A 15,804-nucleotide genomic window follows, 5' to 3' on the forward strand; every position below is an offset into this window, starting at 1 on the left:
ACTTATAAACAACTAGAATAACTAACACAAATAGTTAAACTTAATATTTAAGGAGCCCCTTCTACCTGTGAAGTACAGCACTAAGGCTTGTTGTTTGTCCTCATTTGATTCTTGTAACAGTCTTATAAGTGCACATTATTTACTTTCTTTCAAAATGAGGAAATCAAGGCTTAGGTAATTTAAGTTATTGATCATAGTTTTAGAGGCAAAGCCAGTTTTGATCCCAAGTCTGTCTTTCCAAAGTCTATGCTCTTAATCAACTTCATCACTCTTTCTTTCCATGTCTAGAAGTAGACTATCACATTTTAGTGAATTTGTACCCATTGTGAACCTTGACGACATAAACATAGTTTCAATTGTTACAGCTAACTTTATGATATAGTGCAATATTAGGCACGGAACATCTCCCATCTTTATTCTTTTTGTAAAATTCTTTTGACATAAAAAAATCAATTTGATTCCTGATGAATTAGAATTTACTAATCAAACTACCTCCCAATTATTTTGTTTGAGATTGCATCTAATTTATATATTAATTTGGTAAAATTAACAACTTTACTAGATTTCAAGTCTTCCTAAGACTTGAAATGATTAATTTTCATACATTAAACAAATTTTTATGCCTTTCAGTAGATCTACATTTCTGACAAATACATTAGATCGGACATATTTCTTATTAAGTTTAATCATAAATATAGATAAATACAATTATGTGAATATGTGTATGTGTGTGTGTGTGTGTATATATATATATATACATATATATATATACACACACATATATATTTATACACAGTTGAACCCTGAACAATGTTGGGGTTAGGAGTGATGACCCTCCACTCAGTTGAAAACCCAGTATAACATATAGTTGGCCCTCTGAATACATGGTTCCTCAGTAACAATGGTTCTGCATCCATGGATCTGACCAACAGCAGGTTATGTAGTACTGTAGAAGTTAATGCTGAAAAAAATCTGAGTATAAGTGGACCTGTGCAGTGCAGTCAAACCTGTGTTGTTCAAGGGTCAACGGTATTATAAATTTCTTTTTGGTAGTATAAAGTTTGGTAAATTAGTAATTTCAAAATTTGTATTGTAAAACAGTACAATTTTCCAAGAGGCCCACTGATTTGTTGAAAGAAAATCTTTAATATCATGCACATATTTGGACAAATTATCTTTAACTGTATAATTTTATAATTATAGAGTTTTACAAAATTGATGTAGCCAGAGAGACAACCCCAATGTTCTTCAAACTAAGAACATAGGAGAGGAGAGGAGCTTCAAGATGGCGGAAGAGTAAGATGCAGAGATCAACTTCCTCCCCACAAATAAATCAGAAATACATCTACATGTGGAACGACTCCTACAGAACACCTACTGAATGCTGGCAGAAGACCTCAGTCCTCCCAAAAGGCAAGAAACTTCCCACGTACCTGGGTAGGGCAAAAGAAGAAATAAAAAACAGAGACAAAAGAATAGGGACAGGACCTGCATCAGTGGGAGGGAGCCGTGAAGGAGTAAAGGTTTGCACACACTAGGAAGCCCCTTCAAGGGCGGAGATTGAGGGTGGCGGAGGGGGGAGCTTCGGAGTCACAGAGGAGAGCGCAGCAACAGGGGTGGGGAGGGCAAAGTGGAGAGGTTCCCGCACAGAGGATCGGTGCCGACCAGCACTCACCAGCCCGAGAGGCTTGTCTGCTCACCTGCCGGGATGGGCGGGGCTGGGAGCTGAAGCTCGGGCTTCGGTCAGATCCCAGGGAGAGGACTGGGGTTGGCTGCGTGAACACAGGCTGAGGAGGGCTAGTGAGCCACAGCTAGCCGGAAGGGAGTCCGGGAAAAAGTCTGGAGCTGCCGAAGAGGTAAGAGACTTTTTCTTGCCTCTGTTTCCTGGTGCACGAGGAGAGGGGATTAAGAGCGCTACTTAAAGGAGCTCCAGAGATGGGCACAAGCTGCGGCTATCAGCGCGGACCCCAGAGATGGGTATGAGACGCTAAGGCTGCTGCTGCCGCCACCAAGAAGCCTGTGAGCAAGCACAGGTCACTATCCACATCTCCCCTCCTGGGAGCCTGTGCAGCCCGCCACTGCCAGGGTCCTGTGATACAGGGACAACTTCCCTGGGAGAACGCACAGTGTGCCTCAGGCTGTTGCAACGTCCTGCCGGCCTCTGCCTCTGCAGGCTCGCCCCACATCTGTACCCCTCCCTCCCCCCGGCCTGAGTGAGCCAGAGCCCCCGAATCAGCTGCTCCTTTAACCCCGTCCTGTCTGAGCGAAGAACAGATGCCCTCAGGTGACCTACACACAGAGACGCGTTCAAATCCAAAGCTGAACCCGGGAGCTGTGCGAACAAAGAAGAGAAAGGGAAATCTCTCCCAGCAGCCTCAGGAGCAGTGGATTAAATCTCCACAATCAACTTGATGTACCCTGCATCTGTGGAATACCTGAATAGACAACGAATCATCCCAAATTTAGGCGGTGGACTTTGGGAGCAACGATATATATTTTTTTTCCTTTTTCTCTTTTTGTGAGTGTGTATGTATATGCTTCTGTGTGTGATTTGGTCTGTATAGCTTTATTTTTACCATTTGTCCTATAGCTTTATTTTTACCATTTGTCTGTCCCTCTTTTTATGGTTTGCTTGTTTGTTTTAGTATAGTTTTTAGTGCTTGTTATCATTGGTGGATTTGATTTTTGATTTGATTGCTCTCTTCCTTCTTTTTTTTATTACTTAAAGATATTTTAATAATTAATTTTATTTTAATAACTTTATTTTATTTTATTTTCTTCCCTCTTTCTTTCTTTTTTCCCCCTCCCCTTTATTCTGAGCCGTGTGGAAGACAGGCTTTTGGTGCTCCAGCCAGGCATCAGGGCTGTGCCTCTGAGGTGGGATAGCCAAGTTCAGGACATTGGTCCACAAGAGACCTCCCAGCTCCACATAATATCAAATGGCGAAAATCTCCAAGAGGTCTCCATCTCAACGCCAAGACCCAGCTGCACTCATCAACCAGCCAGCTACAGTGCTGGAAACCCTACGCCAAACAACTAGCAAGACAGGAACACAACCCCACCCATTAGCAGAGAGGCTGCCTAAAATCACAATAAGGCCACAGACACGCCAAAACACCCCATCAGACATGGACCTGCCCACCAGAAAGACAAGATCCAGCCTCATCCACCAGAACCAGAACACAGGCACTAGTCCCCTCCACCAGGAAGCCTACACAACACACTGAACCAACCTTAGCCACTGGGGGCAGACACCAACAACAGGAACTACGAACCTGCAACCTGCAAAATGGACATCCCAAACAAAGTAAGTTAAGCAAAATGAGAGGACAGAGCAAGACACAGCAGATGAAGGAGCAAGGTAAAAACCCACCAGACCAAACAAATGAAGAGGAAATAGGCAATCTACCTGAAAAAGAATTCAGAATGATGATAGTAAAGATATCCAAAATCTTGGCAATACAATGGAGAAAATACAAGAAACGTTTTACAAGGACTTAGAAGAACTAAACAGCAAACAAACAATGATGAACAACACAAGTGAAATTAAAAATTCTCTAGAAGGGATTAACAGCAGAATAACTTGGGCAGAAGAACGGATAAGTAATCTGGAAGATAAAATAATGGAAACAACTAATGCAGAGAAGAATAAATTAAAAAAAAAGAAAAGTATTGAGGACAGTCTCAGAGAACTCTGGGACAACATTAAACACACCAACATTCAAATTATAGGGGACCCAGCAGAGGAGAAAAAGAAAGTGACTGAGAGAATATTTGAAGAGATTATAGTGGAAAACATTCCTAATATAGAAAAAGAAAAAGTTAATCAAGTCCAGGAAGCACAGAGAGTTATATACAGGATAAATCCAAGGAGAAAAATGCTAAAACACATATTGATCAAACTATCAAAAATTAAAAACAAAGAAAAAATATTAAAAGCAGCAAGGGAAAAATAACATACAAGGGAATCCCCATAAGATTAACAGCTGATCTCTCAGCAGAAACTCTGCAAGCCAGAAGGGAGTGGCAGGACATATTAAAAGTGATGAAAGGGAAAAACCTACAAGGAGGATTACTCTACCAAGCAAGGATCTCATTCAGATTTGATGGAGAAATTAAAACCCTTACAGACAAGAAAAAGCTAAGAGAATTCAGCAACACCAAACCAGCTTTACAACAAATGCTAAAGGAACTTCTCTAGGCAGGAACATAAAAGAAAGAAAAGACCTACAATAAGAAACCCCAAACAATTAAGAAAATGATAATAGGAGCATACACATTGATAATTACCTTAAATGTTAATGGATTGCATGCTCCAACCAAAAGACACAGACTGGCTGAATGGATACAAAAACAAGACCTGTATATGTGCTGTCTACAGAGACCCTCTTCAGACCTAGGGACACATACAGACTGAAAGTGAGGGGATGGAAAAAGATATTCCATGTAAATGCAAATCAAAGAAAGCTGGAGTAGCAATTCTCATATCAGACAAAACAGACTTTAAAACAAAGACTATTACAAGAGACAAAAAAGGACACTACATAATGATCAAGGGATCAATCCAAGAGGAAGATATAAAAATTGTAAATATTTATGCACCCAATATAGGAGCAGCTCAATTCATAAGGCAAATGCTAACATCTATAAAAGGGGAAATCGACAGTAACACAATCAGAGTAGGGGACTTTAACACTCCACTTTCACCAATGGACAGATCATCCAAAATGAAAATTGATAAGGAGAAACAAGCTTTAAATGATACATTAAACAAGACGGACTTAATTGATATTTATAGGACATTCCATCCAAAAACAACAGAATACACTTTCTTCTCAAGTGCTTATGGAACATTCTCCAGGATAGATCATATCTTGGGTCACAAATCAAGACTTGCTAAATTTAAGATAATTCAAATTGTATCAAATATCTTTTCTGACCACAATGCTATGAGACTAGATATCAATTACAGGAAAAAATCTGTAAGAAATACAAACACATGGAGGCTAAACAACACACTACTTAATAACCAAGAGATGACTAAAGAAATCAAAGAGGAAATCAAAAAATACCTAGAAACAAATGACAATGAAAACACAATGACCCAAAACCTATGGGATGCAGCAAAAGCAGTTCTAAGAGGGAAGTTTATAGCAATACAATGCTACGTTAAGAAACAAGAAACATCTCAAATAAACAACCTAAGCTTACACGTAAAGCAATTAGAGAAAGAAGAATAAAAAACCCCAGAGGTAGCAACAGGCCATATACGACAAACACACAGCCAACATCATCCTCAATGGTGAAAAACTGAAACCATAACCACTAAGATGAGGAACAAGACAAGGTTGCCCACTTTCACCACTACTATTCAACATAGTTTCGGAAGTTTTAGCAACAACAATCAGAGAAGAAAAAGAAGTAAAAGGAATCCAAATCAGAAAAGAAGTAAAGCTGTCACTGTTTGCAGATGACATGATACTATACATAGAGGATCCTAAAGATGCTACTAGAAAACTACTAGAGCTAATCAATGCATTGGTAAAGTAGCAGGATACAAAATTAATGCACAGAAATCTCTTGCATTCCTATAAACTAGTGAAGAAAAATCTGAAAGTGAAATTAAGAGAACGCTCCCATTTACCACTGCAACAAAAAGAATAAAATATCTAGGAATAAACCTACCTAAGGAGACAAAAGACCTGTATGCAGAAAATTATAAGACACTGAAAGAAATTAAACATGATACAAATAGATGGAGAGATATACCATGTTCTTTTATTGGAAGAATCAAAATTGTGAAAATGACTGTACTACCCAAAGCAATCTACAGATTCAATACAATCCCTATCAAACTACCAGTGGCATTTTTCACCAAACTAGAAGAAAAAAATCTCACAATTTGTATGGAAACACAAAAGACCCCGAGTAGCCAAAGCAATCTTGAGAAAGATAAACGGAGCTGGAGGAATCAGGCTCCCTGACTTCAGACTATACTACAAAGCTACAGTAATCAAGACAGTATGATAGTGGCACAAAAACAGAAAGATAGATCGATGGAACAGGATAGAAAGCCCAGAGATAAATCCATGCACATATGGTCACCTTATATTTTATAAAGGAAGCAAGAATATACAGAGGAGAAAATACAGCCTCTTAAATAAGTGGTGTTGGGAAAACTGGACAGCTACATGTAAAAGAATGAAATTAGAACACTCCCTAACACGATACACAAAAATAAACTCAAAATGGATTAAAGACCTAAATGTAAGGCTAGATATTATAAAACTCTTAGAGGAAAACATAGGCAGAACACCTCATGACATAAATCACAGCAAGATCCTTTTTAACCGACCTCCTAGAGAAATGGAAATAAAAACAAAAATAAACAAATGGGACCTAATGAAACTTAAATGCTTTTCCACAGCAAAGGAAGCCATAAGCAAGACGAAAAGACAACGCTCAGAATGGGAGAAAATATTTGCAAATATAGATTGACAAGCAATTGACAAAGATTAATCTCCAAAATTTACATGTAGCTCATGCAGCTCAATATGAAAAAAAAACCCAACCCAATCCAAAAATGGGCAGAAGGCCTAAATAGATATTTCTCCAAAGAAGATATACAGATTGCCAACAAACACATGAAAGAATGCTCAACATCATTAAAGAAATGCAAATCAAAACTACAATGAGACATCACCTCACGGTCCAAATGGCCATCATCAAAAATCTACAAACAATAAATGCTGGAGAGGGTGTGGAGAAAAGCAAACCCTCTTGCACTGTTGGTGGGAATGTAAATTGATACAGCCACTATGGAGAACAGTATGGAGGTTCCTTAAAAAACTAAAAATAGAACTACCATATGATCCAGCAATCCCACTACTGGGCATATACCCTGAGAAAACCATAATTGAAAAAGCGTCATGTACCACAATGTTCATTGCAGCTCTATTTATAATAGCCTGGACATGGAAGAAACCTAAGTGTCCATCAACAGATGAATGGATAAAGAAGATGTGGTACATATATACAATGGAATATTACTCAGCCATAAAAAGAAACGAAATTAAGTTATTTGTAGTGAGGTGGATGGACCTAGAGTCTGTCATACAGAATGAAGTAAGTCAGAAAGAGGAAAACAAATACCATATGCTAACACATACATATGGAATCTAATAAATAAAAAAATGGTCATGAAAAACCTAGGGGCAAGACAGGAATAAAGACAGAGACCTACTAGAGAATGGACTTGAAGTTATGGGGAGGGGGAAGGGTAAGCTGGGACAAAGTGAGAGAGTGCTATGGACATATATACACTACCAAATGTAAAATAAAAAGCTAGTGGGAAGCAGCCGCATAGCACAGGGAGATCAGTTCGGTGGTTTATGACCACCTAGAGGGGTGGGATAGGGAGCGTGAGAGGGAGGGAGTCGCAAGAGGGAAGGAATATGGGGATATATGTATATATGTAATGTATAAGTGATTCACTTTGTTATAAAGCAGAAAGTAACACACCATTGTAAAGCAGTTATACTCCAATAAAGATGTTTAAAAAAGGAAAGAAGAACATAAGAGAATATGAAATTATTCAATTACAAATAATTTGTGAAAAATATGTGTAGCAGTAGCATAATCATACACATAAAACTTTCAATAAATTATATATAAAAATGTATGTAAAACAAATATATATGTAAATATACTAAGAGAGGTACATGCATTGGTTAAAGGAGAAAGAAAAAATACCCCAAAAGTTAACTGTATTTTCCAGTGATTAGTGAGATTACAGCAATTCGTTTTCTTTTTGCTTTTCTACATTTTCAATTTTTTTCTATAATTAAGCTGTAATTTTTCTACTATTAAACTGAAATTGCTTTTAGAAGAAGAAAGAAGCTATGAAAATAATAGTTGCAAATGAGTATGTTCAAAATGATAATGTTGATTAACCTATAATACCCAGTAGATTGACTTTATTCTACAGGGAATCTTTTGGTAGCATTGAGGGAGATTCAATATTATCTCCACAAACAGATTTGAAGATGGGAGAATATAAATACCTTTCCTTCTAAACTGCATTTCTCAAAGAAGATTAATGAGATGAATAATTGTTTTTGACATTTTTCTTCTTGTACTTTAAGAGCTCTTCTTGAAAATTTATATTTTATGGCATCTCTGCATCTTCTTATTGGGATTGGGTGAGAATTCAATGCTTTATTTTATTGTCATTATCCTTTCTATGAAAAGTGATAGAACATATCATTTTAGTACCAAGAGTTTCTCTGGAGCTGTCAAAATATCTGAAAAAAAATTGAAATGATTTAACTACCAAATGGAATAGGCAGCAATCCTGAACTGAATAGTTAAATAAACATTATGTTCAATCCTCTGAACCTTTATGGATACAAGCTATATATTTGTAGAATGAAGATTTGAATTGGTGTGCTTAACTGTTATACTCTACTAGTTAACTAAATAGCAAAGAGGAGTCATAGACTCATAGACTGTGGGCAGATATGCCTTAGAAAATCCAGTGCACTACAGATGAGAATCTTAGAACAAGGTCATAAAGTGGTTTAGGCATTGTCATTTAGTAATTTAGAGGTGGAATTGAGACTCAAAGCTTCAGAAATTTTGTTACATTTTCTTTGCCAGGATAATGAGTTATGGAACCAATGTATTTAATAGTTTGTGTCTGTAAAGGTGGAATTTATTCTAGCCTTTACTGTACTGTCACAGAATCCAAAAGATTTTCCAACACTGAAGAATCATAGGGTTATGGAGCTTTTAAAGGCAGTCTATGCCTTTGTCTTCAACCTGGTTCTTGTTTAGATTGTTACTTCTCTGGAGATAGGCAGAAAGAAGGAGTTCACCACATCTGCCCCTAGCCATACCTCATTATTGTATTCTAGGCAGAATGTAAAATGTAGATAATCTGCTACTTTCAGTGATATGACAGCAGTGTGCTTACTCAATGACTACTGCCAATGTTACCAGCCTCTCTTTTTGTACTTTTTAAGTCTAATATTAATCTCAAACAAATTTTCTCTTTTCCTATTCCTTATGAAGTGTGCAGAAGTGCTTTCCTCAACATAGCCTCCCTTTTTAAAGCAAAAAAAAAACAAAAGAAACAAACAACCCCCCCACAAAACCTCTATGTGCATTTCTGTAGAAAATACCCCAATTCTTCTATATATTTACTGTTCAAATATTATTCTTGTCAGAACTGAATTCACAAACCCTATCTTCCTCAAATTTCTACATTGTTTCCTTCTTTTGAATTACAATGCAGTCACTGTGAGAAAATGTTTCAGGCTAGCATAGACTTGGCAGTGAAATCTTCATCTACGTTCTGCAGAGTTGGTGACTAGGATATAGAAATAAAAATTTGTGCTGGAATGACTCCCATGTGGTTGGACATGTCATAAAAGCCAGGGAACTGTGAATCCAAGTCTTATTCCCTTGCATGGTTATATACTTAGATTAGCTGTTTCTAAATGGCTAGATCCTTCTTTAGATAACCAAGGCAGGGATTTGGATGCACAGAATACATTTTATATTCAGAAATGTACACAATTTGTCACTGATAAAATGCATTGTGATGATGTGGACTTAGGTTTATCCCTCTGGGTTTCCACAGGATCTAGCCTTCTCATTTGCTTCACAGGATTATAAAATTAATAGGTACATTTGTAATTTGGGGCTCTTTTCTGCCTTACATATCTTCATGTTAGCCATTGCCTACCAATGTGTTTCATCTTTTCTCCTCATTTGATTTGGGTGTAAACAAAATTTTAATTTTTACTATTTAAATTGAATCCAGATATTCAAAACATTAAACACTGGCTATTCTTTCCACTTTGGTGTTTTTGGAATGCTAAATTGTACCCTGACTTTGATAGTCTCACTTGTAATCTCAAAAAGGGCAGGGAAGAGGGGACGAGGGGAAGATGGCGGAAGAGTAAGACGCAGAGATCACCTTCCTCCCTACAGATACACCAGAAATACATCGACACGTGGAACAACTCCTACAGAACACCTACTGAACATTGGCAGAAGACCTCGGACCTCCCAAAAGGCAAGAAACTCCCCATGTACCTGGGTAGGGCAAAAGAAAAAAGAATAAACAGAGACAAAAGGATAGGGACGGGACCTGCACCAGTGGGAGGGAGCTGTGAAGAAGGAAAGGTTTCCACACACTAGGAAGCCCCTTCGCGGGCGGAGACTGTGGGTGGCGGAGGGGTAAAGCTACAGAGCCGCAGAGGAGAGGGCAGCCACAGGGGTGCAGAAGGCAAAGCTGAGAGATTCCCGCACAAAGGATCAGGGCCAACCGGGACTCACCAGCCCCAGAGGCTTGTCTGCTCACCCGCCGGGGCGGGCGGGGGCTGGGAGCTAAGGCTCGGGCTTCGGTCGGAGAGCAGGGAGAGGACCGGGAAAGAGTCCGGGGAAAAGTCTGGACCTGCAGAAGAGGCAAGAGACTTTTTCTTCCCTCTTTGTTTCCTGGGGCACGAGGAGAGGGGATTAAGAGCGCTGCTTAAAGGCACGAGGCTCCGCTAAAAGTACGGACCCCAGAGACACGCATGAGACGCTAAGACTGCTGCTGCCGCCACCAAGAAGCCTGTGTGCGAGCACAGGTCACTATCCACACCCCCCACTTCCGGGGAGCCTGTGCAGCTCGCCACTGCCAGTGTCCCGTGATCCAAGGACAACTTCCCCGGGAGAACGCACAGCACGCCTCAGGCTGGTGCAACGTCACTCCGGCCTCCGCCGCTGCAGGCTCGGCCCGCACTCTATACCCCTCCCTCCCCCCAGCCTGAGTGAGCCAGAGCCCCGGAATCAGCTGCTCCTTTAACCCCGTCCTGCCTGAGTGAAGAATAGATGCCCTCTGGCGACCGGGTGACCTACACGCAGAGGCGGGGCCAAATCCAAAGCTGAGCCCATGGGAGCTGTGAAAACAAAGAAGAGAAAGGGAAATCTCTCCCAGCAGCCTCAGAAGCAGCGGATTAAAACTCCACAATCAACTTGATGTACCCTGCATCTGTGGAAAACATGAATAGACAATGAATCATCCCAAATTGAGAAGGTGGACTTTGAGAGGAAGATTTATGATTTTTTCCCCTTTTCCTCTTTTTGTGAGTGTGTATGTGGATGTTTCTGTGTGAGATTTTGTCTGTATACCTTTGCTTCCGCCATTTGTCCTAGGGTTCTAACTGTCCATTTTTTTGTTTTAATTTATTTTTCTTAATAATTATTTTTTATTTTAATAACTTTATTTTATTTTATCTTACGTTATTTTATTTTACTTTATCTTCTTTCTTTCTTTCTTTTTTTCCTTCCTTCCCTCCTTCATTCCTTCCTCCCTCCCTCCCTGGTTTATTTCTTTCTTTCCTTGTTTCTTTTTCTTTCTTTCTTTCTACTTCTACTAATTCTTTCTTTCTACTTTTTCTCCCTTTTATTCTGATCCGTCTGGATGAAAGGCTCTTTGTGCTGCAGACAGGAGTCAGTACTATGACTCTGAAGTGGGAGAGCCAACTTCAGGACACTGGTCCACAAGAGACCTCCCAGCTCCACATAATATCAAACGGCGAACATCTCCCAGAGATCTCTATCTCAACACCAGCACACAGCTTCACTCAACAACCGGCAAGCTACAGTGCTGGAAACCCTATGCAAAACAACTAGCAAAACAGGAACACAACCCCGCCCATTAGCAGAGAGGCTGCCTAAAATCATAATAAGGCCACAGACACCCCAAAACACACCACCAGACGTGGACCTGCCCACCAGAAAGACAAGATCCAGCCTCATCCACCAGAACACAGGCACTAGTCCCCTCTACCAGGAAGCCTACACAACCCACTGAACCAACCTTAGCCACTGGGGACAGACAACAAAAACAACGGGAACTACGAACATGCAGCCTGTAAAAAGGAGACCCCAAACAGAGTAAGATAAGCAAAATGAGAAGACAGAAAAAAACACAGCAGACGAAGGAACAAGATAAAAACCCACCAGACCTAACAAATGAAGAGGAAATAGGCAATCTACCTAAAAAAGAATTCAGAATAATGATAGTAAGGATGATCCAGAAGATGTGGCACATATATACAATGGAATATTACTCAGCCATAAAAAGAAAAGAGATTGAGTTATTTGTAGTGAGGTGGATGGATCTAGTGTCTGTCATACATAGTGAAGTAAGTCAGAAAGAGAAAAACAAATACCGTATGCTAACACATATATACGGAATCTAAGGGGAAAAAAAAGGTCATGAAGAACCTAGGGGTAAGATGGGAATAAAGACACCGACCTACTTGAGAATGGACTTGAGGATGGGGAGGGGGAAGGGTAAGCTTGACAAACTGAGAGGGTCGCATGGACATATATAGAGTACCAAATGTAAAATAGATAGCTAGTGGGAAGCAGCCACATAGCACAGGGAGATCAGCTCGGTACTTTGTGACCACCTTGAGGGGTGGGATAGGGAGGGTGGGAGGGAGACTCACAAGCGAAGAGATATGGGAACATATGTATATTTATAACCGATTCACTTTGTTATAAAGGAGAAACTAACACACCATTTTAAAGCAATTATACTCCAATAAAGATGTAATATATATATATATATATATGCAATAAAAGGAAAAAAAAAGACATGACACCATAAATCTTCTGGAAGAGAGCATAGACAAGACACTCGCTGACATAAATCGTATCAGTGTTTTCTTAGGTCAGTCTCCCAAGGAAATAGAAATAAAAGCAAAAATAAACAAATGGGACCTAATCAAACTTATAAGCTTCTGCATGGCAAAGGAAACAATAAACAAAATGAAAAGACATCCTATGGACTGGGAGAAAATGTTTGCAAATAATGCGACCAAAAAGTGCTTACTTTCCAAAATCTACAGACAGGTCATATAACTCAATAACAAAAAAAAACAAACAACCCAATTGTAAAATGGGCAGAAGACCTTAATAGACATTTGTCCAAGGAAGACATACAGATGGCCAATGGGCACATGAAAAGATGCTCATCATTGCTAATTATTAAAGAAATGCAAATCAAAAGTACAGTGAGGGGGCTTCCCTGGTGGCGCAGTGGTTGAGAGTCCGACTGCCGATGCAGGGGACACAGGTTCGTGCCCCGGTCCGGGAAGATCCCACATGCCGCGGAGCGGCTGGGCCCGTGAGCCATGGCCGCTGAGCCTGCGTGTCCGGAGCCTGTGCTCCGCAATGGGAGAGGCCACAACAGTGAGAGGCCCGTGTACTGCAAAAAAAAAAAAAAAAAAAAAAGCACAGTGAGGTATCACCTACAACCAGTCAGAATGGCTCTCATTAAAAAGTCTACAAATAACAAATGTTGGAGAGGGTATGGAGAAAAGGGAACCCTCTTACATTGTTCGTAGGGATCTAAATTGTGCAGGCACTATGGAAAACAGTGTGGAAGTTCCTCATAAAACTAAAAATAGAGTTACCATATGATCCATCAATCCCACTCATCAGCATATAACCAGACAAAGATATAACTCGAAAAGATACGTGTATCCCTATGTTCATAGCAGCACTATTTATAATAGCCAAGACATGGAAACAACCTAAACATCCATTGACAGGTGAATGGATAAAGAAGATGTGGTATATATATAATGGAATATTACTCAGCCATTAAAAAAGAATAATGTAATTCTATTTGCAGCAACATGGATGGACTTAGAGATTATTATACTAAGAAAAGTAAATCAGAAAGAGAAAGACAAATAGCATATATATCACTTACATGTGAAATCTAAAATACAACACAAATGAACATATCTATGAAACAGAAACAGACTCACAGACCTAGAGAACAGACTTGTGGTTGCCAAAGGGGGGAGGGTTGTGGAAGGGAAGGACTGGGAGTTTGATATTAGCAGATGCAAACTAGTATATATAGCATGGCTAAACAATAAGGTCCTACTGTATAGCACAGAGAACTACATTCAATATCCTGTAATAAACCATAATGGAAAAGAATATAAAAAAGAATATATATGTGTATAATTGAATCATTTTTCTGTACAGCAGAAATTAACACATTGTAAATCAACTGTACTTTAATAAAATAAAGAAAAATTAAATAAATAGCCAACAAGGATTTGGTGTATAATATAGGGAACTATATTCAATATTTTGTATTAAAGTATAATAGAAAAGAATAAAAAAGACTATATATCACTGAATCACTTTGAAGTACACATGAAGCTAACACAATATTGTAAATCAACTATACTACAATAAGAAAAAGAAAAAAAGAAGTAGGTACAAGGTATACAGCTGGTGGCTAGGAAATATTGGTCAACTACATAGTAATAATGGTGGAGAATCAAAGATAACTTTCTAGAAGAGATGGCACTGATGCAAGATTAAATGCATAAAAGAGAGTTAGCAGGAGTCACAAGGCACTCATTCCAAAATAAGGGAGCATAATACATAAACATAATTCTCTAAGTGATTAGGTGATAAGGAGATAGGGTATTACAGATAAGACTGAAGATGTTAGCAGGGATTAGACAATGGAAAACAATTTATGTTATGCTGATGGGTTGAACTTTATTATAGATAAATGGGTAACAATGAAAGGTGATGAGCAAGATAAAAAATTTTTTTGAAGGTTCAGTTTTGGTGAGAGCATGAAAAATAGATTGAAAACAGAGAACGATTAGAGACAGAGAGACAAATAATGTTATAATTACAAACCATCGAAAATTCCTTTCTCTGAGTTTCTAGAAATATTACTCCACTGAATATGTCTGGATATATGTTGTCATTGAAAAAATTCTGATGCCAACCTGTTTTTCTTCCCTTTGTCTGGATGGCCAGAGAGGATTTTCTTTATTTTAAATTTTAATAGTTTTAATATAATAAGTCTGAAGTTGATTGTTTCCCTTAATTTTCCAATGGACTTATTAATATATGGATTAATATATTTTTATTTCTGGATAGATTTCTCAAGTTGTAATTTCCATAATTCTATTAATTGATTTATTTTTCTTCAGGGATTTATTATATATATATTGGATTTTATTTTCATATCAGCTATATCAATAATTTTTTTCTCTGATCATTTTCAAATCTCTTTTGTTTTCTTACTTGGCTGTTTTCATGACTTTTCTTAATGTTTCTTTTTTAATTTATGCATAAAAAGTGACCAAAATTTAGTGACCTACCTAGAGACAATAATCTAATTATTATCTCTCACAGTTCTGTGGTTTGGCCAGGCTCAAATGGGCAACTATTTTCTCCATGTAATCTCAGCTGGTCTGCAGGCATCTGTAGACAAAATTGGTCTGGATTTTCCAATATGACTCACTGACAAATCTGGTCCATTTGTGAAGATGACTGAAACACGGCTCACCTGAGTCTTTGGATCCCTCTTCTTCTCTGTATGGTTTCAGGTCCTTTTGTGATCTCTTTGGATCCAAAAGTGGAAGCAAATTCTTAAGCCTGAACTGGCATAGCATTACTTTTGCCACCTTGTATTGTTTAAAGAGGGTGTTAAACAAAGGCAGGAAGGACAGATGGAACATTTGAAAATTTGCAAATGTAAATACTTCTTTAAGACAAATTAACTACTACAAAATTTCAGAGTTACCTGTTTAGTTGTCAATACTGTGTGTAGTCTTATTTTTGTTAACGAATTCTTGAAATATTGAAGACTATAAATTACCATGTTCCCAATAAGGGGAATCAAAATAAACTGGGGATAAAGAAAATAAAAACTTTCTGTCTCTTAGTCTAGTGGGCTACAAAGGTAGAGTTTTA

At 38.5% G+C, this 15,804-nt stretch overlaps 1 protein-coding gene across 1 annotated transcript in view; it reads right to left on the minus strand.

Moving 5' to 3' along the window:
* The window catches only part of GABRR3 (gamma-aminobutyric acid type A receptor subunit rho3), a 72,813-nt gene extending 57,310 nt beyond the window's left edge, over positions 1–15,503 (minus strand). The window contains exon 1 of the mRNA XM_024759235.1: positions 15,398–15,503. Within this exon, the coding sequence (XP_024615003.1) occupies positions 15,398–15,503 (106 nt within the window). The remainder of the gene's footprint in view (positions 1–15,397) is intronic.
* Between the last annotated feature and the right edge of the window lie 301 nt (positions 15,504–15,804).

This window comes from Neophocaena asiaeorientalis, unplaced genomic scaffold, assembly GCF_003031525.2.
Source record: "Neophocaena asiaeorientalis asiaeorientalis breed wild unplaced genomic scaffold, Neophocaena_asiaeorientalis_V1.1 scaffold197, whole genome shotgun sequence".
Lineage (NCBI taxonomy): Eukaryota > Metazoa > Chordata > Mammalia > Artiodactyla > Phocoenidae > Neophocaena > Neophocaena asiaeorientalis.